Source organism: Perca fluviatilis, chromosome 11 (genome assembly GCF_010015445.1).
Source record: "Perca fluviatilis chromosome 11, GENO_Pfluv_1.0, whole genome shotgun sequence".
Classification (NCBI taxonomy): domain Eukaryota; kingdom Metazoa; phylum Chordata; class Actinopteri; order Perciformes; family Percidae; genus Perca; species Perca fluviatilis.
Window position 1 is genome coordinate 17455975 of NC_053122.1, and position 27579 is coordinate 17483553.

The 27579-nt window shown below is 41.8% G+C and overlaps 1 protein-coding gene across 1 annotated transcript in view; it reads left to right on the plus strand.

The window, feature by feature from the left end:
• LOC120568596 (netrin-G1-like) overlaps positions 1 to 27579 on the plus strand; it is a 77057-nt gene extending 49478 nt beyond the window's left edge. Inside the window, exons 5-8 of the mRNA XM_039816209.1 lie at positions 9171 to 9343; positions 16877 to 16903; positions 17863 to 17907; positions 25749 to 27579. Coding sequence (XP_039672143.1) covers positions 9171 to 9343; positions 16877 to 16903; positions 17863 to 17907; positions 25749 to 25984 — 481 coding nt within the window. The 3' untranslated portion in view covers positions 25985 to 27579. The remainder of the gene's footprint in view (positions 1 to 9170; positions 9344 to 16876; positions 16904 to 17862; positions 17908 to 25748) is intronic.

A 27579-nucleotide genomic window follows, 5' to 3' on the forward strand; every position in this document is an offset into this window, starting at 1 on the left:
TCAGTGGGCCCACACTCCAAGCACACACACACACACAGGCCGTCATATATTAAAACCCTTAGAGGTCAAAGCCAGTTTTACCCATATTTGGTTCGCCTGGTCTCCTTGTGTAATAATGCTTGTATAATCTCAACCCTGTTATGCACAATCAAGTTATACAGTACAGGCCAAAAGTTTGGACACACCTTCTCATTCAATGCGTTTTTTTATTTATTTTCATGACTATTTACATTGTAGATTCTCACTGAAGGCATCAAAACTATGAATGAACACATATGGAATTATGTACTTTACAAAAATGTGTGAAATAACTGAAAACATGTCTTATATTTTAGATTCTTCAAAGTAGCCACCCTTTGCTTTTTTTATTAAAAAGGGAAAAAAATTCCACTAATTAACCCAGACAAAGCACACCTGTGAAGTGAAAACCATTTCAGGTGACTACCTCATGAAGCTCATTGAGAGAACACAAAGGGTTTGCAGCGCTATCAAAAAAAGCAAAGGGTGGCTACTTTGAGGAATCTAAAATATAAGACATGTTTTCAGTTATTTCACACTTTTTTGTGAAGTACATAATTCCATATGTGTTCATTCATAGTTTTGATGCCTTCAGTGAGAATCTACAATGTAAATAGTCATAAAAACAAAGGAAATGCATTGAATGAGAAGGTATGTCCAAACGTTTGGCCTGTACTGTATATACTTGTTAAATTAAATACTTGGGCAAAGTCTCAAAACAATATCACTGTCTTCCAGGCCAGATTACTGAGCTTCTGGAAGGGCTTCAAAGACACCAAACATATTGCCTGAAAGCTGGAGCTAAGGCTAACAAGACGTGATGCTGGGTTGAAAGGTTGCGGAGCGAAACAGAGATTTGTGATTTGATTTTTGGATTCATAATTTGGATTTATTGGATACAAAGACACTGTAATTCCATGATGGATTAAGAAAGCTTCTGGATGAAAAAAAAGTAAGTCTCTACACTGTATTGATCTGGAGAAATTAAATAAGACATATGAAGTACGTGTTTCTGTCGCAGGTGAAAGCGCTGACATGGTCGGGTTTAAAATATCAAACCCTGTTGCAGGCCTGTTGCAACGCTTGAGAGTAAATAGAGAAGTCCACTGTATTTTCGTTCACTTCACTCAAAAAAAGCATATAAAATAAAGTGTGGTACCTTGGTTAAAAGTTCAGAGTCCAGTCTGCACGTGTACCACTCTCTGGTTAAGAATGGGATGGCAAGAAGTTGTCAGAAGCTTTTTACCCGTCTCTCGGTCTCTGCTGGAGAATGGGATAATGCAGGTGTCCGAAGCTGGTATGCACTAGAGGGGTCAAAAGTTGTGACAAGCGACTAAACGAAACATCCCGTGTCAGAAATAAAATTACAGATTTCTGAAAATTGTTGGAAACATTTGGGATAGTGTAAGTACACAACTCATTAAAATATTTAAAATAGGTATAGTCGTTTTTAGACAATGCAGAAATGTTACATATTGTACCTTTAAAGCTGGAGTGTGGAACTTTCGTCTCCCCTCTCTGGTAGTGAGAGTAATTACACAAACACTGTTGACGTTCTTAAGAAAAGCAGTGGGATTCATAATAATGCAGCGTCGGTGTGGTCTCTCACCTCGTATACTAACATACCGTGTAACCAATCAGAGAGCCAGAATAAGCAGCTACTTTGTCAAGCACTTTAAATGAGTGAGCAAGGTTGGTTGACGGCACTTTGTGTGCTCATTTAATGACGTTGCTGTGGAGTAAATAAACTACTCAGAGCACAAATAACCTGTATTGGCATCCTTTCGGACAATGTCATATAATAAAGCCGGAAGCTTAGAATCTTCTATGTGTCAGGCGAGCAACTCCATTTAACTGAATACTGAAAAAAAGTTTTTGTATTTCGAGTACAGCCCCTTTAAATCTATTTAGACAAAAACACAAAACATGTTGGTTTTTTTAATTGTAGACTGGCCATGCAATCCAAAGTGCTTTACATAGGGCATAACCAAGGCATTAAGACAATATTTTAAAAGAGCAACAAAAAATAGGATCAAATTTAATTGAATAAAAAACTGTGGCAAATAAAAAGGGTTTAGGCCTCCTTTTCCAGGAAATCTGAGAGGTCTGGATAACCATCACATAGCAGCGGACCAGTATTCAAATTGACCATGATAATCATTGCTTTTTCGGTTTTCTGTTTTATCTTTGTTTAGCTAGAGGATATATTGCCATTTCCTACAGGACAGTAAGAGACAAGATCCCACAACTACTGTAATAAACATCATGGAAACAGGACCAACTTCCTGATTTTTAAAATAAATTCTCCTATCTTGGTCCTTGTGTAGCTTAAATGTATCACAGTGTTCCTTCCTCTTATCTTAAAGACATCAAACAGCCTCTTTTTCATGTTAGGTGTTGGCAGAGTATTCTCTAAAACTTTCAGCAAGGCCAAAGTTTCCACCTCAACAGCCTTGATCTCTCCATATCTGTCAGAGCTATCACTGGTCAGCACATGTGAGGCTCTCAAAGTGTCTTGTCGGGTAAAGTTTCAGGAAACCTCAGTATGTATTTATACAGCATGGAGGCACATTACAGGTTCTGACCATGGGCAAATTGTATGAGGTAACAGGTGAGATATAGAGCTGAGGGAGACTGGTCTTGCTCAGTCAGTCTTAGCAGTCAGAGTAGCGGTCATGGTATGGAAATAGAATGGAAAAAGGGGCTTTCCAGTCTAAAATTCTGCACAGACATTTTATAAAATTCTCAATAACTAATGTCTGCATACAGTACACATTTGCAGGCTTTAAGCAATGGCTTAGGAGAAGTCTTTTTTTTAAGAAAACATTTTGTAGGATGATACTAGAAAATATGCAATTCTTATTATCTTTATTTTCCTTATCTTCATAGCAGTGGGGAATAATGTACAGAAAGACATTTAACTATCAGCCCTTCATCAGTGTGTGACCTGGCCCTGTGAGCCTCAGGATGTATACCCTACCACAGGTGCAAACAATCAATACGGTCACCCACACCATTGCCTCCACAAAGTGAAAGAGAATCCAAGATGAACTATAGGCACCAAGACAAAATACCAGGCACATATGGTATGGTATTGTCTGTTAGTCAGCGTCAGCAACTATTCACATACAATATTCTCAGATTGGGTTCCTGGGTAGCTCACCTGGTAGAGCGCGCGCCCATATACCAAGGCTCAGTCCTCGATGCAGCAGCCGTGGGTTTGATTCTGACCTCTGGCCCTTTGCTGCATGTCATTCCCCTTCTCTCTCCCCTTTCATGTCTAAGTTTTCCTGTCACAAATAAAGGCCTAAAATGCCATTTAATATTTTTTTTTTAAGTGCAAAAAACATTGAGTGCAGACTTTATCTCATAAGCATAATATCAATGTGTAGTTAGGACCTACACTGAAATGCTGTTGAAGCGATGGTTAAAAAAACCAAGGCGTCAAAGCAACTTCTCATCTAAACTTAGCCCAGTTATAATTGAAACATCAATCAATGCTTATATTCTCCTTTAATGCCAATGGTCTGCACACATGTATTAATAACAACACACAGGTGTTTATATTTATTCCTATTAATTGGACCTCAGGCTGAAGTTCGCAAAGCTATGCTAGGAATTATAAAAGGTCACCAAACCACAGGACTTTTTTACAGCAGTCACTTTGTCTTGTTAAAGTAGGAAAAGCCCCGGTGTTGCTAATGACATTAATGATGGCTCTGTTCTATTCAAGTGTCCCACAATACAAGGACACTAAAACCAACACAGCAAAATAATATTCAGCACAGTTTGCTATTTACACCTGTGCTTTGTCAAAAATGTCTTCTGAGAAAAAGGCCTGTACAAATACAAACCTTTACAGGTAGGCCTACTACAGGAGAGTAAGTGACCTTGAGAGGTCTAACTAGGAAACTAATTATGTTATTAATAACACTTGTGTGGATGGACTTGTAGGGCATGTAAGATAATCTGAAGGAAGATATCGGCTAAAATCAATCCACTTTGATACAGCTCTCAAAGCCATATTATTCCCTATATTTTTTATGCAGATTTTCAAATAATGATGTCTACTTGAAGGCAACAGTTAACAGGACATAACTAATCACTTCTAACTTTAATTCTGCTACATTCTCAATCTGCTTTTTAGACTATTAGACTTGTATTATGGCTTTCATAACTGTGATTTCTCCCTTTTCAAACATTTGTATTGTTTGACACTGAGTTCAATGTAATGTATCAGCTGTTAATTTTTTCTGAGAGGTAATGCGACAAATGGAAGTCATATCATATTCTTAGTCTTCCACAATTACCTCAGGGCTGTATCCTTTACATGTATAACAAAGATTATTATACTTTGGCAAAATTGCAGTTTATTCCATTAAAAGTTTGATAACTGTAAATGTGGCCAAGACCAGAACAAATATTTTACAGAAATGAGCAAAACTTACACTTTATGAAATCAGTGGCCTTAATGTGATTTTTCTTGGAATTCTCTGTAGGGTTTAACTTTAAAGCAAAAAATTAGGGGCCCTATCTTGCACCCGGCACAGCGCAAAGCCGGACACAAGTGTGTTTGCTGGTTTAAGACCGATGCAGTTGTCAATTTCCCGTCCAGCGCCCAATTCCTTTAAACCGCAAATGCACCTGTGCCCATCTGTGCGCCCATGGGCGTGCTGGTTTTACATGGAGGTGTGTTCAGGTGCATATTGCTATCTTGAGGCACCAGAAAGTGATCACGCCATTGACCAACAAAAACCTGGTCTAAAGTCAATAACGCAGCATTTAATTGTTATTTTAACGCCAGCTTCACCTCATGGAGTATATGATCTGCTTGCGCGCTTTCACTTCACACACAAAGAGATCAGTTTTGTCTCCTGAAAATCTCTCCGCCATCATAATAGCAATGCACCAAGGTACAAACATGCCTGGCATGACACTGATTGGTTTATTGCATGTTATGCCCAAAACACACCTATGATTAATTAAGACACTAAGTACAACCCTTTTGAACCATGCGCCTGGCACACAGACCCTTTTTTCTGCCATTAAACTAGCAAAAGGGGATTCATACACGCCCTAAACGCACCTGCACCAGGCGCTTCACGCCATGCGCTTAGATCGTTAAAATAGGGCCCGAAGTATTCATTATCTGTCAATTGAGGCTCTTCTTCTTTGAGGTTCCTATTTAACGAGTTATGTTCTCCTCTCTAGTCTTGAATCAGAGATGCTACAGTAGAAGCTGTCATAAGGAAGAAAAGCTGTGTTAGACATAGTGAGCTTGTCAACACAGTGCCAAGCAGCCAGGAAAAATCAAGGTTAGGCAGGAGACACAGGGCACTGCTGCTGTCTACTCCAGAATATCAACATAAACTAGCCCCTCGCCTCACCTTCACTTCAAAGATTTGTCCTTTGTTACATTTACCATGCCAATTCGCAGGCCACAATTTAGTATCACATTATTCATCAGGTGCAGCATAAATCAAATGCAGAACATTATAGTGTCTTCTTTTTTTCAATATGAGGATTAAGGAAGGTCATTTAGAACTAAGAAGATTGTGCCAACATTCATAATTATATGAAGCCTCAAGTCTTCCCTTTTAAATGTAAAAGCTATGGTCCATACAAAAAACAAAAACAAAATAAAATTATATTTTCTTACTTACCTAGAATGGGATTTACCATTGCAGATAGTTTTGATTTTATTTGCCCATGTTTGGAGAAATCTCTTTCTGATAGTTCTTCCTCCATACCAGTTCAAAGAAGGTAAAGGCAATTTCATTTGTAGTGTTCACAGCACTGAGAGATTTAATGTATACAATTTAACAGAGGCAATGTGGTTGAGACTTGGTGGCCTCCGTGCCTGCATTCATTTCCAGCGGGATGTTGGGATCAGTGGTGTCCTTTTGCCGAGACTTGGCTGGATCCTGGAAGTGCCATTTAACCAGGTGACTCTTTTTCTGTGTGCCAATCTCATGGCCACATTCTGCTTTATGATGAATCATGGTTTAAGGTGCTGATGGGATTACATTTCACTGGATTTGTACCTCATAAGATTTCATGTGACAAATACAAATTGATTGATTGATTGATTTGTTGATGTCCTTGTTACTATTGCCCCAATAACAACTGTTGACAACACATTGATAATAATTGGGATTTTTCTCTGGACAAAGATATTGCTGAACAAATAAAATCTAAAGTATTTTTATAGTTAACTACAGCGATATGAAAATATGCTTTTTGTGATTTTAATGATCTGATCCTTTAAGTAGTGTCTAGTAATGATTCCTACTACCCATTACTTGCGCACACATACACTTAAACAAAAAAGGCATTCATAACATTTTTCTTTGCACACTTTCCAAGAGCATTTGACCACACCAGCGGAAGACATACAATTGAGGAAGGAGGGACAAAGACGCTTGATGATCTCTATTGTCTCCTAAGGGAGGGTCACTTGTTTGTATAATGGATAACACCAATTGTTATTGGGCTGTACAATGGCTAAAAGGTCATTAAAACTTTATGAGTATTCATAATGGTGCCGGTTGAAAAGGCTGGACGTACAGGGGATCTCTTCTCTCTTGTGGCCCAAACCGGGGACACAAAAACTCTCTGATTTCAATATGACAATGCCAGCGGCAAAAGCATCACATCCCAGAGCTCCACTGAGCGCACATCCTCTACTCTATCAGCGTGCTACGTGCACCAGTTGGGCTCGATGATCCAGATTTTGCTGGTTTTTAATTAAGTGGAAGGTCAAATCGCATTGCTCTTGACTTCAGGGAGCTGCTGCTGTCTGCATGGCAGAAGAGCTACACATAGTCATTAATTTTATGGAGAAGGGACTTTAATTGATTAAAAAGTTAAGGACTATAGGGAATGTGGGGTGAGAGGCACTAGCATTTAGTTGCTGTGACTGCAAGCTGGTATTCAGTCACATCCATTATGGCTGCTAATGTTGTCAGACAGCATTTAACCTAAGGAAAGATGGTGATTTTCTTTTACAGATAGAAGTTGTTTTCAACGTTGATGTTGCTGTACCTGTGGAAATCCATGTTACTGCAAATGATGGTGCAAACTGTAAACTGGTTTGAGCTGAAAGGTTTGCATGGTCATCTAAGGTTTATGGAAATTCCTGCATGGTCGCGGAAGATTTTAGTGAGTGTGTACTTTGAGTCATTAAAACAGTCAACATCCTTCTGTAAAATTTCTAAAATTGCCGTGATACTTTTACATACTAATTCTGGTGTTCCTAATGCTTGTGCTATTTTAGGCACTTCTGTTACCAGGGAGCACCTCTCATCACAGAAAGTATTACTCACAATGCCCCTTAAAAAATAGGGATTTTTACTTACATTCCCAATTAACTTTAATTATCCCCATTTTGCCTTTTGGGGCAACACCTTTTGAACCCCCTCTATCTAGCATTTATAATCGGTACCAGACAGTTAATGTATTTTTGTAACACACTGTTATATAGTTGTTAACAGATAAGGATTTTAACCCTTTCTTTACACATCAATAACTAAACAGTTATTGAATAATTGTTAACAGTTTAACATTTAACATATATATTTTGTATGTTTAAATACAGTTACAGTTTTATGTAAACAAACAGGTAATACATGCTTTAAAACACTGTAATGTATATGAATATCTTACTGTTTTTATAAAACACTGTTTATATAAAAATATGTATGCATAATAATTTAGTAAATGATGATTATACACTATAAAATTGCAATGCGCTGTTACAAAGATATCTTTCATTGAAATACATATCTTAATAGTCGTGTTCTAATGTTATAAATAATTAGTATTTGTTTGTAGTATAGTACCATACATAGTACCATAGTAGATGTTGGCTTACTTGGCTATTACTATAGACTTTATTCAGTGACGTTTTACTGCTGCTTATCAGCTATACAGAACAGGCTACAGTTTCCTTTGTTTCCCGCAGCTATCTATCATTAATGTAAGATGTCATAGTAAGGCCAGAAAGTCAATTAGAATGGATGTATTTCTGACTGCTGCTGTCATTTCTCAGTCTCATGTTCACTGCTGATAGTAGGCAACAGTTACCCGGCTCCTCAGTCTCAAACAGGAGAAATCTTCCCTCGGAAGCACTTCGTAAAAACAAACAGCCATGATGTGAAACCATGAGCCGCCCAAACACCTGGGGACGGGTAGTGTGTCCGATCCACCCAATGTCCCCCTCCAACTGTTTCTGTATCACCCCCCCCCCGATCTCCCAAGAAGCTGAGGTCTAGTTACTAGTTGTAACCTTTTACCCTCTAAGGAGTAAAATCAAATACAGAGTATTATATTTGGAATACACGTGGAATATGAAACTGTAAAATCCCATGTGACAACAAACAGCCTGGTCTGCCTCTGTCAGGGCTCTTCACTGGGAGTAAACAACACTCTCACTACAATAAAAATATATTCTGAGAACATAATACATAATTTATAATGCTCATTCAGGTTGTTAGAAACACAAAAGTGAGACTGCAACCCACCTGTTTTTGTTTTTTTCACAAGCTTGAAAATACAAGCATGCTTGTTCCATGTGGTCAAAAGAGGGTTTGGATTTGATTGAGTGTTGAAAGCCGTCAGGCCTTCTCTCCTCTCCGGTCACAAGTGTCTGTCAGCTCTGCTAGAGTTCTGTCTAATAAACTAGCTCGGTCGACCAGTAGGGTTTCCTGCCTGAAGGCTCCTTTGCCGAATAACAGAGTAACTTTGAAGAGTAAGAAAAAAGAGAATTCTCAGGCTACACGGCTTCTCTTTATGCTATCATCTCTCTATCAGATCCCTGTTTTATGCTCAATTAGTGAATCCTACAAAGTGCCTTTCATTTAGCTCGCAGAGTGGCAAAAGTGACCTTATTTGCATTACTGTTCTCTCCACAGAGGCAGCGACAAATGAGGCCTTGTTTTTTTTAAAGGAGAGCATAATGAAGCTTTGTGGAGGCACGATCCAAGTCAGATAACCCACCAGGATTTCAATTTACCCCTCTCAAAAAATTTGAGACCCACAAATACACATCGCAGCAAGGGCAGACTTTGTTCCCTCCAGAGGGTATTGATTCAATGACTACAGAATAATGCCTATTCATGTGTCCGTCTTTTGTTGTTATCTTTCTGTCTCAGGTGCAAGTGTAACCTGCATGCCAACAGCTGTGTGTTTGACAAGGGGAAGCTGGGCTGTGAGTGTGAACACAACACCACAGGGCCAGACTGCAGCCGCTGTAAGAGGCACTACCACGGAAGAGCCTGGAGTGTGGGCTCCTACCTCCCTATACCCAAAGGAACGGCAAATATATGTAAGTATATCAGTATTTATAATGTTCAGTAGATATAGTATCCATGCAGCTTTACTAGTATGACGGTGCTGGTAGTAGCACACCATTTTGTGTCTGTTGGAGTGTGCCAGTAGGCTACTGTATGTGTCTTGTGTTAAGCTTAGTCTCTGACTGAACTCAGAACTCACCAGAAACTACCGTTCTTTCAGTTATTTCCCTCTAGTTTCTCTCCTTTTTCCTTTTGTCTCTGTACTTTACTGAAGCATATTCATAAAGCTCCAGGATAAGTATAATCATTTTTGCTTTGTGAATGTGCATATAACCGTGTCTTTACATTGACTTTGTATTAAATAAAAAAAAAACAGTTCTGTGTAACAAAACATCTGCCGTGTTATGGCAAGTGCCCACCAAAGCCCTGATTTTCCGCTTGTCAACAGTTTTCGGAGCTCCCCAAAAAAAAGCCCCATATTGGAGGCACATCCCATTGGCTTGATGCTCACATGCACACGCTCAAGTGCAAAGTGTGAACTGTTAAAAAATGCGAGACCAGAGGCTCGCTGGTGCCAAGCAGACACATTCCAGATATCTAGCAGGCTAAAATATCTGGAGCTGTCGGGGACTCTGCGTGGAAGCTACAGCCAATGAGAGCGCAAGACAGGCTAAGGGGAAACCAGGGGATGGGTCGCCTGTACTTACGTATGTGTACATGTACTGTACATGTGCCAACTTCAACACCCCCTAAAAGCACTCTGTCTGATCATTCTTTTTCTTTTTTGTTTTATCGCTGCAAATCAGCCACCAACAACTCAGAGTGCTTGTTTCTGGTGGACATAAAAAAATTCTGTCTCGCAAATGGTATTACGCCATGTCCCGTGTCACTTCTTGTGTGAGTTTACATTAGTTTGGGGACTACATTCTGGGATTACTCCTGGTGAAAGAGCTAGTAGTGTGCCCCTATCGCCGGTCAGTCAGGTAGTGTGAAAACAAGACAGCAAGTTGTGTTGTGTGAATAGTAAAGCCACTTTCACACCTAGGATCTTTGAACAGACACAGGATTCACGATTGCCTCCCCCCCCCACCACCACCACAGGAACACCTGTTATAACCTGACTAAAGTTCCATAGGTAGGTCACATGATGATAGCCAAGCCATCTCTGTGACAAGTGAGCAAAGTCCATCTGCTCACCATTGTGGTGGCCAATCAGAAAACCCTCATAAGAGTCATTTTTAGAACAGTTATATTGGTGAGCTATTTTGTTATTTAGATATGAGCACTTGTTAAGCATGTTGGGTTTGTTTTATTGGGATTTAATAATTGATAAATCATGATGTGTTTTATTCATTCATTATTAAGTGAACATAACTACCTTCCAATACTTTAACAATGAATTTAGTATTCCTACCTCAACTCCATTACAAGTGGGAACTAATGCTGGATATTTTCCTGCCTGTTCACGTGGTATCTCTGAGGCAGAAGGTGCTTTTTTGCATTATCCCCATTATAATCTTGGATGGGAGTTGAGTCACATTCATCAAATCCCATGCCTGAGGCAGGGGGCTCATTGCCTCAATAAATCTAATACAGCCACTCAGGGACATGAGGTGGACGGCCTGGCGAGGCCAGATGGTGGAAGATCTAGCCCTCTGGTCCTCCATTCACACTGATTCAGCCTTGCAGTCAGAAACTCGCATGGCAGCAGTCTGCTGGGATTGACAGCAGGTTTTTCAGATGCTTAGTTTGATTGTCTGACTTGAATTCTCAGACATTTTGCTCTGATTAGATTTGTACAGAGATGGGTTATTGCTATTGATCTACTGATTTGGTGTCAGTACATTTGTGCAGTAACAGTGCTTTTGATTGCTCTTCTTTGGGCTATTTGTTGTTGATGAATTGAAGGATTACACCGTCATTTGTATAAGTCTTATATGTGTTATGAGTCTCTGTTTCTTGCACACGCAACACATTTGATTGTGAGTGGGAGTTTGTTTTTTGGAGCGTCTGTGGACTCTAAGGAGATATTGCTGGATTTACCCCTGCACCTCTTCTGTGTTATGAGTCTCCCTGCAATGTGGTGCTCACTATCAGATTGACAGGCCGTTATTAAAAAATCCAACACTTGGCCGCATCTGCACTGAACTGATGAAACCAAGTTCTAGCTATATCAAAAGCAATATTAGCACTTGTTTGGCAGTGGCATAACATGCAATAATGTCGCACATGGAAGTGACGTAAACATATTGGTCCCCAGGTGTTGAATGAACACACTTTTGTCTTGAATTATTCTTATTTCTCTCATAAGTAAAGCCCAGGTCCTGCAACATGCCTTTATACATTATGTGAAGCTCATATTTCCTATGAGGATATTAAACATACAGGCCTCGTATCAAGACAAATATGCTGAACGTACAAAATGTAATTATGGTTTAATAGCTTTCATCTGTCATCAAGTCTTCCTCTTTAATCATGGAAGTCATTTATCTCGCAGGTATGAACAGGGCGAGGTCTATTACATATTCAAATCCCTGCACGTACAGATATATGAACATACGTGACCCTTCATCTAATAAATTAAAGCCTGAAATGGAGCCCTGCATTGCTATGGGCCATAGCTGTCTGTAGCAGAGAGGGACTGAGAGTGATTCACATCCAAGACTTCCCTAAAATAAGGAGAAAAGTAAGTTGTTAGTTGCCTGCAGAGCAGAAGAGGAATTACTTTGAGAATTATGTTGACACTCAACTTTGCAGGGAGCATGTGTTCCAAAGCAGGTTAACGGGTTAAGAGGGGTTGGGGCTGAGAGATTGATCAGACTGTTGAATGTGCCTTGGCTTCAAAGGGCAATATTGCTTGCCCTCCATTTCTCACACAGAACAATGATAGTTACATATTGTAACTCCAGATTCTATAAGTATAGGCGTAGCCCTCTAAGAGCTGTCACTATTGGGTTAATCCCTTCACGCATTCACAGTCGTGAAGATTTCTTTCGCACCCTTGTGCACTGCACGGGGCCTCTATTATGTCCGCAGTTACTGTATATCACAGTTGCGCGACCATAGAACTGCTCCCAACATCAGCATTTTTCTTCAGCCAAGGTTGGTGAAGCAGGTGGCGTGAATCTTAGAGGGCTACGCCTATACTCATATAATCTGGAGTTACAATACGTAACTATCGTTCTATTTCGTATAGGCTTCGCCCTCTAAGAGCTGTCGCTATTGGGTCAAGGGCGAAGCTGATGTAGTCAATGCCAACTGCGACACAAGGTCCACAAGCAGAACATAGACTAATTGCTCTTCCTATTCCCACTGAACCAGTTTAATGTATCAAATAATATATTATTTTGATAAAAACCAAGTCATGATTATGCATTGGCCTAATACTGATTGTAAGGCCCATGTCTGATCATGACTAATAACTGCAGATACTCTGCGTCGTTGCTATGAGGCAGGGGGAAAAAACCCTCGAGGGAGAACATCCTCGAACGAAAGGAGCTAGTTAAAACTTTCGGTGTAAAAGAAGCGTTTGGCTGCAATGTGGCCATGCTCCCGTCCACCTTAATGGAGAGGCAGGACGGTGAAACCGACAGCGCGCATAAATCACTTACCCTTTTAGCCGATGTCAAGTCGAGGAGAAGCGCTCAATATTAGGTCTGCCGCCGGTTCAAAACCCTGGGAATGTAGAACCCTCTGAGAGACAAAAGGTGTCTGTGGGCCCACAGTTGTCTCCCTGCTACCACTTGGGTGAAGTGCTTTAACACTTTCAGCACCGTGGACAGCTCCAGGCAGTTTATGCGGGGGAGGGGAGAAACTTGCCATCTCCCTCCCACCACCTGTGATTCGCACATGCCTCCCCAGCCGGTGAGGCGTCTGTGTACACTGTTACATGTGACGTCGCTATGCCCAGGGGAATCCCGGATGAAAGGGTCCGGAAGTTTCCCCAATATGCCAGGTCCGACTGTAGGGAAGGAGGGATGGTCAGCATCCGCCACTTGTGGCATATAGGGTCGAGGTGCATTCGACAGAACCATCTCTGAATCTTCCTCATGTAGAGGAGACCCAGGGGAACCACCACATGACTCAGACATCACGCCCAGGAGATGCATCACAGACAGAGCCAACACTGTTGTGTGTGTTGTGATGCGTGACAGCAGAGAGCTCAGTGCGTCCAGCCTTGGCGCTGACAGCTTGGCTCTCATAGTGGAATGGGTGCTTCATAATACACCGGTTGAATTGAGACAGGTTGAGAAGGGTCTCAATCTGCCGCCTTTTCCGGTGTGAAAAAGTAACGGGAATAGAAACCGTTGTTGTCCCTCCTGGAGGGACACGGGAAAAAAACATCCTTTGCCCGCAGCTCTGCCAGCTCTGACGTCGGAGCAGATATCTCCCCGGAGTTGACACAGTTGTTTCCCACACACAGTCGAAAAAAGGTGGAGGGCTGGTAAACTGGGGCGTATAGCCTTTTGTGATAAGCTTTGACAGCCATGCATTCCTGGGTAGCAAGTTTTCCCACACTGCGCCCTGCTCCGAGAGCGGCCGTGCGCACATCCGTGTGTGTTGCACACCGCTATGCTGGGGATGCATGACGTGTTGTTTGTTGCCATAGCAACAGTCATCACAGCCTATGGTAGAGCGTGACCGAGAGAGCGGCATGCGCATGCTTATGTGTCAGCTGTTTACACAGCAGTGAGTATCGTGCACTCCCGCCGCTGTGAAAAATGGTAGTTCGATTCTCACAAGCCGTTCACTCAACACTCTCACCATTCCAGTGGGAGCTGGAGAAAGAAAGAAAGACTGAGTAGGCTATAAACACACACTTTGAGTGGGTGTGTGAGCCTGTTAATTCTGACACAGTGTGGCTGGCTCCGACCGTGCACTGCACGTGGGCGTGGCGGCGAGCCTGTCTGCGTGTGTGTGAGGTGAAACATGAGGTTCAGCGGCCACAAGATGTTCAGGAGGGACAAAGGCGGACTGACTTTTTTTCAAGGGAACTGTATGGCTCTTAAAAGCGCCATTATGTTTCCAACTCTAGCTGGAGTGAGACACGCGTTCCCGGCGCCCCGTCACTCTCACTGCCGCCGCCGTTAGCAGACCGGGGCTTGGCGAGGCACAGGCGGCGGGGCGCCGTCTCCTTGAGCCGACATCACGGTGTCGCCGTTGTGGCCGAAGCGCCGCTCTCTAGGAGGTGTGTTACCGCATCCCCTCCACTACACATTACAGCTCGTGACTGCCCCAGCCTTGGGGAACAGCCAAAACCTAGCAGTCATGGCGGAGACAGCAGAGCTAGCGGTCATGCTAGCAAAGCGGTATTGTTCAGTGCCGCGGTCACCTAGGTTGTACACTGGTACGTGCGGTCAGTGAAGCAAGCATGGACCTGGTTTCGAGGGGTAGGCGGTGTGGGCTTCCGTCGACTGAAAAAAGGGGCAGTTGGAAGCGGAATGGAGGCCAAGCTCTGCCACTGTGGCGGGACCACTGTCCATCTCCCAGCAGAGGGGAATGCTACTCAGCATTCACACAGGTCGAGAACAAAAACCTAGCGGTGGGCAGGGAGAAAAAGGGAGAAAGCTGCAGTGTGGTGCTCCCCTCCTGGAACGAAGACAGTCGCCGCGGCGGGGACTCCGTAATCCTCCATTGTTACGAGTTCCAGTCCTCCCAACGGGGAGGAGGGAGAGCCGGCAAGGGAATCGTCTTCGGGGGATTGAGTCAGTGGACTCATGCCCACCAAAGAGATCCCCTCCCTGGCTGTCTGGGTGTCAGTGGTAACCTTACCTTACCCGACTGTCCGCTCGGCTGCCATCGTCTGCCACTTCAGTTCCTCCGGCGGTAAGCAGCCACAGAACTGCCAGCGGCCGGCGAGGTGCTAGCCCGGCAAACGGGGTCGAGGCACACCTCGCAGCTCGGGTGAAGGGCCGGTGGCAGGATATAGCCAGTCCATGGTTGGTACACCGCGGACACCGCTGTTCTTCGAAGTCTTCAAACTGCTTGTCGCTGAAGAAAAATAGGGAGCAGTTCTATGGTCGCGCAACTGTGATATACAGTAACTGCGGACGTAATAGAGGCCCCATGCAGGGCACAAGGGTGCGAAAGAAATCTTCACGACTGCGCATGCGCAAAGGGATTAACCCAATAGTGACAGCTCTTAGAGGGACGAAGCCTATACAAAATAGAACTACTGGTTAGGAGTTGCGGCTTGTTGCTTTCTGGCAAATTGGAGCATAAAATCTGTACTTTCCTTGCTGCTGCAATGTTGTGCACTTCCCAACACTTGTTGTGACAGCTCCACACTGGTTATGAAGTGAGGAATGGGGTGCAAAAAAATATGAAAACCCCACTGAAACATAATCACAGAAGGATAAATTGCTAAAGCATGACAAAATGATCAGAAATTGCACTAATTGTGGGGTTGAATTCCCCCGCTGATTACATTAATGCCACAGCCAGATACTGATAACACATATTTCAGACAAAGGCTGCAACAGGATTGCCGAAGTCAGCTCCAGCTCACAGACAAGCCATGATTTACTCTCTTTTTGAGTTTTAGTTTTTGTCTTAGTCTGTGTCTTTGTCTTTGTCTTTACAATCAATCATAGGTATGTTTGAAAGCATTTTTCTTATTCTTTGGTTTATTTGATTGGCAACCATCTTGACAATCTGAGAAGATTACAAAAAAAACTATGATTATTTGCAGATGCTGTTTGACTGGTTTGATTCAGAGATTTGTTGATTCAAAGATGATAGGAAAAAAAACTACCTTTTAAGGCAAATAGCAGATAAGAAAAGCAGACTGTTGACAACATGTTATTCGAAACATAAATTAAAACGCTGATGAAAATACTTTTTTCAGTTTTTTTTTTTTTTTATTAAGTTTTGATTCTGTTGACATTTTGTCATTGGCAGACCTGTTATTATCATCAGAAGTAGGCGGGTGTTGGCCTATGCAGTGGCTAGGTTCTCTGCAGAGCCATGGCCGCTGTTAATCAGTGGACACAGTGGAGACCAATTTGATAAGTGCTGATGGGCTTTGAATTATTCAAGGCAAACAATAATGTTTTCTCTTGCAGTTTCATGAGTAAAGTTTCAAGAGTAAATTGGAGACTCTCCTTGAAAAACACCCCCATCTTTTGTACAAGCAGCAAGTACTACCCATGTTTACTTTATTGTGGCGGCGCCCTCTAGTAGCCATAGTAATTATGACGGGAACAAAGCAGGAAGTAAGGTGACGATGTATAAGAAAACTCCACATAAGAAGGAAAGTTAGGGTGGTGGATGGGTCAAACAAACACAGGACTTTCACCCACGAGAGCCGTGTTTGTGTCCTGTTTGAGAATGTACTGATTTAAACCCAAACCACAATCTCTTTCTAAACCTAACCATAGTACTTTTTGTGACTACACCTAACCAAACTGCGACCGCTTCACAACGTTAAAAACGTGTTTAAAACCCAGACATTGGTATGACGACGGAAAACACTCCTATGTGGTTGTATGGCTTGAAGGACTTGTTGGTAAAATGACATGAGTCCATGCTTTTATGAAAACATTGTGTCTTTGCTCTTTCCACAGGTATTCCCAGTAATCATGGACCAGTGCGTAAGTTGATCAACCTTTTTAAATTGGCATGCTGACTAATTGATTTCTCCCTCAGTGTTTACTAACTCTTGTCTGACACTGCCCTTGAAACAAGTACAGTTTTCTCATCCCATTGAAAAAATGTCTATCTTTCTGTAAGGACTATGTTTTATTACGAATCATATATATACTTCACATTCCTGCTAACAGTTTTGAAAACCATGCTGTCTTGTTTCATATTTTGGAAATGATGTTTTTCTGCCTTTCTTGGAAATAATTGGAAACCAATGGCTTATTTTGATATTGCACAGAAATGAATGTAATGCATCAATTAAAAACAATGGAAGCCCGAGAGGTCTTTGTCATGTTTCCAGGCATCCATTGCTATGAGGTAGGAAATACCTACTGCAGCAGGTTTTGCAAAATGGTCAGCAGGATAATACCTGTTTAGTTTGTAGATAAGCTAAAACTTGTAAAAACACTATGGTTTAAGATTAAATAATTTGCTAGTTCATTAAATATTATAGGAGTCCTGCATGTTTGAGCCATTGCATCAGCAGCCACTACTGAGAATCATTATCTCCCTTCCACACTAGAATATTTGCTCTAAGTGCACAGACAGATATTTGCCCAAAGCCAAAGAATTTTTTTTATGAAGACATGGCTCCCACCATGCATCCTTAAGCATGTTGATGCCTGAAGGTTACTCCTCATACTGGATAACAAAAGCAGCTACCATATGTACATGTCTCTGCTTATGTCTTGGAAGATTCACTCATTTAAGCTGCATGCACACTATTCTACATCAGTCCATTTACAGCTCCAAAACACTAATAGTTCTGAGGCATATCAACCCAGATAACTCACAGATTATTGTAAAAAAAAAAGAACCTGTGCATGCTGTCCCTGTGCTTTAACTACATAACTAATAATTATACGACAACTCAGTGTAATATATAACCTTTCCCATTTTTACACAGATCGAGCAAATGCTTCATCTCTTGGTGTTGCAAATCGTAACCAAGGTAGGCTTATAGGCTTTGTAACTTCAGCATGACATTAACAATCCATAGACAGAACTGATTGTTAATTGATTGGCAAATTGAAAAAAGTGTAATGTAGAATATGCAAATAGAGGTATGCAGTAGGTTGTTTTCCCAAAGCCCAGATGCTTTCATCCTGCATGCACAAAAAAACACGCAGGTCCTTACAAGACAGACCTTTTGTTGTGAGAACACTGTAGGGAATGGAGCACATGCCTCATGATCACCGAGTCCACAGCCTCCTAACCCATTTGATCATGCCCTCTTTTTAATTACCCAGAATGCTCTCTGGGGGTGTACTCCTTCGGCCATGTTGACAAGGAAAAAAGGAAAGAGGAGAAGCAGAGAGAATGAAAGAAGAGGCAGGGGGGGTTATGTAGATTGATCTCAAGCTATCTCCAGATAATCCTCAGGCCCAGATATCCTGTGTAGTGAGTGTTAAGTTGCATCTGCACCACTGCTCTCACAGCCAGAAGAGGAACAAAAAATTAAAAGAGGACTTTCAGGATTTCCACAATCAAGAGAGGGTTTTTCCTTCTCTTCTTTGGACTCACAAAGCTGGGAACAAGATGCTTGCTGTGGTCAGAGGTGAAAAGAAACCAGTAGTACTGGAGTGGATTACAAACAACTCTGCTTTCCTGTGTAATCTGCATCAAATCCATATAATATGTTTATGTTTATTTGCTTTCTTGCCTATAGCATAGCTTAGCATACAGACTGGAAGCCGCGGGAAACATATGCCTAATAGCATCTCTTAAGCTAATTAATAAACACCCTGTATGGTTGCATGCTGTAACTATTTCTTGGCGTGTTGTGTACAGACAAAAAAAACAAGATTCAACGTGTACATTAGTGAGCTTTGTTGGTGCTGGTGCATATTTTTCAACAAAGCCAAATTAGCCTGCTTTAAGTCTATGCTAAACTAAACTAGCAGGCTGCTGGCTCAAGCTTCAGATTTAGCATACACGAGTGTGGTAACAATCTTCTCATCTAATTCGCAGCAAGAAAGAGAATATTTCCCTTTTTTTAACTGCTCCTTAAATGTAACTTTCTAATCCTCCAAAACTTGACACACATTTATTAACACAGGACGTTTATTTGAGTGAAAGGAAAATCAGGCACTTTCTCTTTTTAGATGCAGTATTGTATCCCTGCCACTGTCAAGTGTTACTTTGCAGCTGAAACCTTATATTGAACTTCAGATCCTTGAGTCATGACTAATGACAAAGCTTTCATGTTAATATAATAACAGGAGGCATGGTGCCATGGTGTGAGCTTACCCTGACACTGTGGCAATAGATATTGATCTAATGTAATTGAAGCAACACTATTCTGTCTCAAAGCATATAATTAGCAGATCCTGTATCTGAAAACTGTCTCCAGTTATAGTTAATTGCACTGGTGAATCTATAGTTCTGAAGGCTTTTTAAATATTAAATGAATCACTATGAATAGCTATAGTATAAATAACTACTATATCGTTTCCCTGGCTCTAATTAAATGGAGGTGCTGCTCTCTCTGTGGGGTATTTCTTGTAAAAAGAAAAAAGAGGGAACTTTAATACTATGACTTAGTTTGAAACTGTGCTTCCCTGAAAAAAAAACATCACCATAAGTTGTTTGTTCAAGCAGCAATTCAACTCATATTTATGTTTATAGCAGCGATGCCCTCTAGTGGCCGTAGTAGCTATGACAGCAACAAAGCAGGAAGTAAGGTAGTCTATGTCCGTCTATCCATGACGTTCCACTTTGGGAATAGCTCCGGTGCCGCAGGAAATTCCGCCGGATGCATGTATTTTCGCCGATGTCTGTTTCCTTCTGCTTTCTTTGTGTTGGAATTTTAAACTCCAGGGTAAATTGAGACAGCTAGCTAGACTATCTGTCCAATCTGAGTTTTCTCTCGCACAACTCTTTTACAGCAGCTCTTTGTGGAGCTTATGACGCCCATGACGATTGTGATTGGTTTAAAGAAATGCCAATAAACCAGACCACATTTTTCTCCCATCCCGCAATGCTATGTGGACTAGCCAGACCCTCCTCTGCTCCGCAGCGTGTGGATGGTCTGGCAAAGCGAGACTAGAAGTAAGGTGACTAAGTAAAGAGCGTCAAAACTAGGAGCTGTGTTACAGTGGTGGATGGGTCAAACAAACACAGGACTTTGAGACCGGGGTTTGTGTCCCATTTGAAAAAAAAAAAGTACAGATATGAACCCAAACCACGATCTTCTTCTAAACTTAACTAAGTAGTTTTTGTGCCTCAACCTAACAAAACTGCGACCGCTTATAAACGACGTGTTTAAAAACTTAAGCATCATGTTCTTTGGTTAGATATTAGAGCGGAAAACGCCCCTGTGGGTTGTATTTCCTACCACCTCTAGGGGCTCTCTAATTAATATAACACTCCTGGTTCATATTAGAGGGTAGGAATTAATTGGGCTCGTATGGTTTGGAGGATTGCTCAGTTTCAGGCTCTGCATGACCAACAAAACTCAGTAATGTGCAATATCAGACCTTTTGATATTGATGCATTTTAAAAGGTTGGCTATTTTAGAACTTATTTCAACCACATACAATATATTTTTCGCAAAAAGCTGTTTCTCAGAAACTTCAGTCGCAGAGTATCTGAGGACATCAAGAGTTCACTGAGATGAGAGGATTAGAGAACTGCCTGAGTATGTTTACGACATAAACAGACTGCCAGATCCTCTGAAAAAAGTCACAATAGAAGGAACAATATATCCAGTATTTCAGTATCATAGTGGATTAACTGTGTCCTAATTGACAAAACAATCCAATCAGCAGTGTGTTACTAGCCTGGTTAACACCAGACCCTTCTCAGCTGTAACTGAGAGTGGGTCTGGGAAAGGTTCATTGACAGTTCATTTCCAGAGGGGCGTCACCAACGGACGCCACTCGAATACCTCTGGGTGCCATTGGATAGTCCTTCAACCAATCAGACCAACGCTTTTCACATCCAACAAAAAAAATGTGATTCTGGTTTTTGGTGTCGTCCCTCCACGCCCTACTTTCTCCTGCAGGTGTTGCATATTGCTAACTTGTTATCTTCTGCACACACGCTGAAGAATTTCCAAACAGCTGATATGTTGCAGGTTAATTCACGAGGCTCCCTACATGTGCAAGAATAGCGCGGACACGCGCTTCACACCGCGAGCGGGTACACGCCACACTCGGCGGAGAAGTTGAGAGAAAGGAGAAAGAGACAGTGGGCTAGATTTATCAAGCCGTTTGCGCCTGTTTCCAGGCGCTAATTGGTCGCAAAGACGGACGTAACCGATGCGGGCTATTTACAAACAGGGCGCACTTGGGTAAAATCGCAGATTGTCTGCCACATGAGCGAGAAGAGCCAAGTTGCGCTTTCAATATGCGTTCGTGGGAGGGTCGTGGGGAAAGTGGGAGTTCCACCCAAAAAGGTGGGAGGATAAGCGCAAAGTGCACCTAATTATATATTCCGTGGTATTTACAAAGACTGTCAGTAAGAGCGCGCCTCTATTCTGCGGGGGAAATTCTCCGCCTCTTTAAACCCCAGCAATCGAGTTTCCTCGTAGACCTTTATGCCGCTGGTGAAATGGCAACAGCAATTTGAGCAAGACGAAGACATAGGCGAGGCTGAAAATATTTTTAACAGAAGAATCACACTTTGTCAGTGAACACAACATAATTTAGCGTCACAGATCAAGCAGACATGCAATATTAGAGTTACTGGAAGAAATCAAAGATGAAATTGAATCTCCCACTCAGCGTAAACTCCTCGCTACATTACAAATATTGGCATCAGGATCATTTCAAACAGTCATAGCATCAGCAGTGGGAATATCGCAGTCTGCACTCAGCCATATCATAGCACCAGTACCGCTTTGCTACAGCGCAATTTACGGTATAGTGGGCGGAGAAAGACGCTGATTGCCTGATGGGTGTCAGGGTTGATAAATACTACGCAAACTGTGGAAGCATAGCGTGCGCTATTACCGAACTCGCATAAACGGACGCAGCGCAAACTGCGCTAGTGTTAGTAAATCTAGCCCAGTGTCTCTGTCCGTGTGCGTGCGTCCTTGAGAACTGTAACTCGTATAACTTATGTTGTCAGTTAATTATACCATTGACCGGTATAAAATCGGCATATGTCAGACTGACCTGCCGGTCCCTGCCTGGTCATGGTGAAGCACGGCTTCGGTGGCCGTCATGTTGAATGTAAACAAAAAGCTGCTCGCCGTCGCCGCGCTATCCTCGTCGCGTAAAGCCCGCCTCAACGGTTGTGATTGGTGTAAAGCCCACCTCAGCGGTTGTGATTGGTGCCTCAATTTTGAGGACATTGGAAATGGGTTTGAATGGGCTTTTCGCCAGACTGACCTGCAGAGCAAATCTAAAATTTGCCGGAAGGTCGTCAGGGTTTACCCAGGCTAGTGTGTTACAGAATGTGGTACAGTACAACAAGACAAAATCATATTTAGAAAACACACCTTTCAATTGCATCATGCCTCCAGTCACACACAGTAATATGAAATTGAATTCAGCTCTTTGTCCTTCCTATCTATCACCCCCAAATTCTGCTTAATGATGAATCATGCACAAATTGAAGAAGCTGATGTGATAACACTTTGTACTGGAATTGCACCCTGTACGATTTCATAACAATGACAAATAAAAAATATTTTTTTCATGAGATAACATTTTATATTTCATATCTCAATGTAAATGTTTAAATTTTATTATTTTGAATTAGTTATATTGAAGATTACTATGCACGTGTAAATGCACATTGTCGAGCCTAAAATCTCAAATTTGTCTCACTTGTTGTTTCAACACAAACTGTTACCGACATGTTCATCTCTATAATAGATAGTACTCTGAAAATACCAACATTTTATTATTTCACACATACCCTGTCTCTATGTGAGATTTTTTCTAAACAACACAGAATAATTGACTTATTTTTCTCTGTATTTTGTCATGACAGAAGGGCCCTGTTGCTCCACAAAGACACCGCAGGCTTAAGCCTCAGCATCAGCAAACTAATTGGGCTACCGATGCTTTTAGAAAGACAATGGTCCTAAGGGTCTGCTGAAAGACGCAGAGATTATCCTTCGGCCACAGGAAACAAAGTTAATGTGTAGACTAGACAATGGAGACTCAACTGATCCCATGTTAATTTTAACCAAAACACACAGAGCAGGTGTTTTCCATTAGCTGTAAAATGAGCTGCTTTGACATTACTGATTAGGGTGTAGCCAGAAGGCCATTAATGCTTGAACCCACTGAGGACAGGACAGCAGCACTCCATAATTCTTTTCATGCATGCAAAGTTCAAGACACAAAGTTCAAGACACTTTTACACCAGTAAGTTGTTCATTGGGTATGAGTGGACTGACTAGAAGTATTGGTACTGTCAGACTTGGAGAATGTCTGTCAGAGCCTTAGACATATTTCAGGTGGGCTTAAAGGAACACGCCGACTTATTGGGACTTTAGCTTATTCACCGTAACCCCTAGAGTTAGTTAAGTCCATACATACCCTTCTCATCTCCTTGCGTGTTGTCCGACGGCCCCACCGGTAGCTTAGCCTAGCACAGATCCTGGAGGTAACAGGTTCCAACTAGCCTACTGCTCCGAATAAGTGACAAAATAACGCCAACATGTTCCTATTTACATGTATAGTCACAGCGTGTACAAATAACAAGGTCACATGAGACACAGCCCTCTTCTAACCGTATACATACTGGGAACTATATTCTCAGAAAGGCGAAGCAGTGCTACTTCTGCTACTTGGGCGGAGTGATATACTTGCAGCACCTGAGAAGCCCCGAGCAGAGAGTAGCAATACTTCGCCTTTTTGAGAATATAGTTCCCAGTTTATATACGGTTAGAAGATGGCTGTGTCTCATGTGACCTTCTTATTGGTACACACTGTGACTATACAAATCACAACATGTAAATAGGAACATGTTGGCGTTATTTTGTCACTTGTTCGGTGCAGTAGGCTAGTTGGAACCTGTTACTTCCAGGATCTGTGCTAGGCTAAGTGTGGAGCATGGTGGGGCCGTCGGACAGAGTTACAGCACGTACAGAGATGAGAAGGGTATGTATGGACTTATCTAACTCTGGGGGATACGGTGAATAAGCTAAAGTCCCAATAAGTTGGCGTGTTCCTTTAAGCTCATTTTGCATGCAGTGTTGTGGGGCAGGTTTAGGTTAGGGTTAGGCTTGATTATAAATATTACAATTAAAGTATGATCAAACCTGCAATAATTGATTATTGCCACCTAGGATCAGTGAAAACAAGCTGTTAACACAATGCTGACATATTATCACACTTTAAGTTAATATTGCAAACTGGTTATTAAACAGTTATTTACTGTATTTACACATCCAGCAGACACAAATCAACGTTGGCATTTATTTGGTGTTCAATACTAACTCTTCTTTTAGCTTCGTGTTTGGTCTCCACCAACTTCTGAGGGAAATGTCTGGCTCTTTAGCTGCTAAATGCTCCACTGTTGTTCACCAGTAAGTTGCTTACTGTCTGTCTACCTGCTGGGCAGTTAGTGTACAGTGCTTTTTGAGTGCTTTTTGCTAAAAACAGTTGAAACAGCCTAAAAAAAAGCCTGCTGCTGCCGAAAACGGTGAGCGGTGAAAGTGAACCAAAACAGTAAAGTTGCAGGCCAGAAAACCAAAACAATAAGCTGCAAAGTCACAAAAATTTCCGTAGAGCTGAGGGTACTATAGAGTTCATTTTACGTACATTATAAAACATAAAACAGCAGTGGTGTCTGTGTAAGGGGGATGGGAATACTATTAAGTTTAATGCAATACCTATGCCATTATAATCAGTTTTGGCAGAAGCAATGGCTATTTGTTGAGTTTATTCGGATGCATGAGCCACATTACTGAAAACCAAAAATGTGATTTCTATTTATGCAGGGAGAGATATCCAATTACAATGAAATCACTTGGCAAATGTTGCCTCTTCCAAGATTCACTTCTGCCAGCAGAGAGGCTTCCTGGGATAATTGATTCTTGAGTTTTTGTCTAGAATCCTGAATATTAGCTTTTGTAATCCTAATCAATCAATATGAAAACAAAGAAATGTTTGGTGGCCACTAGAACAATGCAGTCCTGGATGTTACATTATTTTCCTCTTACCAGTTTGTATTTTTTGTTGTAAGGTTAACCGCAGGCAGAGAAGAAAATCAGAGCAATTGCTGAATCACTAGAAATGCTTATTTGCATATCAAAAGTAGTGGTGGTGCAGGTGGAGCCAGGTATCCATCCAATGTCTTCTCCTCTTTCTGTTGAGTGTCATTGTGCCAGAGGGAAGCAAAATTGAATTATCCTGTCCTGCTCAGGGAGGCTGTTTCACAATACTCTGGCATCCTTTGATTCACTAATCATTAATTTCACCTCATCACTGCCATGGTTTCTTTGGTCTTTTGTTTTGCCAGGATTATTTGCTCTAAAGTCCCTTTGGTGCTCCTAAAAATATCCATAAATCCATAAAACGTCTTTCTGTGTTCTTTTGTCATAAACAGTCACTCATGAAAAGGGTTTTCACAGGCTATGGGCTGCAAACAGTATGTGCCCTGGTTATCCGTCTCCTCTTTCTCCACCACACTTCTCCACAAAAGTCCTTGGCTTCACCCTCCCTAATGTGTCAGCTGTGCTCTAAGGACACAGAGCGATGCAGACAGGACAAGAAGAGGCAGCTTGTGCCCCGTGAACTTGCCTGTTGATGTTCTCTGCCGCCCTATCACTGAGTGCTCTATTAATCACCCCTTCCTGTCTCCCCTGCCCTTTTTGCTTTGTCTCCGCAGCTCGGGTGTGTGACAACGCGATGCTGCGCTGTCAGAACGGTGGCACTTGCCACCACCATCAGCGGTGCCATTGTTCCCCTGGCTTCACCGGTGTCCTGTGTGAGAGAGCTCGCTGCCAGGGCGCTGAGGAGTGTGATGACCACTTGTCTGGACGGGCCTCCTTCCATCATCCCCCCATCAGCCAGCTCGCTTTTACCCTTGTAGTACTCCTGCTATTGATAGTTTCCCTTTGCTGAGAGACCTGAACAGCCTCCCATCCTCAAACAAAACCCTAAGTACACATGTGTTGAGACTGAACTCTCAACCTTAAGCAAATCAAGGACAAAGGCTGTGACAATGTGCTCAGCATACAATATAAGCAACTATTTTGTATATCCAAGGTGACAGTGGTGAGTGACAGTGTTGCAACAGGTTGTGCACTGATCATATACTGAATGCTAGATGGATTTGTGAAAGGCTTGGACTACTGTCTTATAATGTCACAGAGGAAGCGGTTGGAGCCCTCGCTTTGTGATTATGTCATTGGCTGACACTTCATTAAAGGCAGACTGGAGACTCAGATAGAGCTACCCACACTGAGAGACTGTACTGTACTGTACAAAACTAGACACATGATTTCTAAGTATCATCTGAAGTTATTAAAAAAATGATTATGTGGACGGGGACATCTTAAAACATCTTGCCTCACTGCCTCTTTCCTTACTTGCTATCCTCTTCATCTCCTTTCCTAACTCTTCCCTTTTTCCTTCACCTTCTCCTCCCTGCGCTTTGTTGACTCTGGTGATTTTAATTTGCTGAAGGGTGTCTGTTGTTTTGCCAAATGCTGCACATGTATTATTATCATCAAGGCCCTTGACAAGTACCAATGTAGTACTTCTAGTAATCCTTTGGCCTACTTTTTCAGAGGCTTTGTAGTCATGCTTGAGCTCACCTGTTCGTGGGGGGGAAAGTTGTAACATACTGTAACTGTATTTAATTTTTGTATAAAACAGATATTTTCATGACTACGCAAAACAAAAAGATGTATTACTTGTTTTCTATTGCTGCCAACCTGTCCTAGATGTGGACTATGAGTGTGCAGAGTTTGGCTGTATTATTTCTTTGCTTGTGTGGCACATGGTTCTCTTTATTTGAGAGCTGCTGTCAAAACTATGTTTACATACACACTTACACAATACACTTCCACCAAAGGGAAAAAGAAAAAAAACATGTCTTTGTCTTGTTGTTGAACAGTAGTAATCTTATTAAGTAGTAACATGACATTTGAGACAAGATGTGTAGAATAAAACAGTGTATTGATTGTAGATAGGTACAAGCCAATGACAATAGCGGAATGTCATTTTAAAGGATTTTTTTAAGCTATCAATGCCAATCGTTGACCTATTCACTGAAGCAACAGTTGCTGGTAGCAATATATCAACAATCAACAACAAATTAATTCCTAGTTCTATAACTACAGTTGCTTTTTTATGTGTTGTAACCATCCTTGTTGTGCTCATGAAACATAAAAAATCTCAAGCCAAAATCCCATCTGCTATATGTAAATTTAACGAAAAGACTTTGACAAAAAGGAGATTGCATGGCTGTCGCAGAGGTTGTCCATCTCAAATCTGTAATCAAATCTAATCCTTGAATCAAATGGAAGAAGGGGAAGGTTTTCTGAGCTGGTACGGTTAAAAGCCTGCATCCTGCTGCGGGAGCCTCAGAGAAGCGAAGCGCTAAGGTAATGAGCTTTAATTCATGGAGGGTCAATGAATAGAAATGAAGTTGCATCCCACTGGGTGACATACTGAGCACTGAGACCAATTTCATTTGAGAGATTAATTTCTTT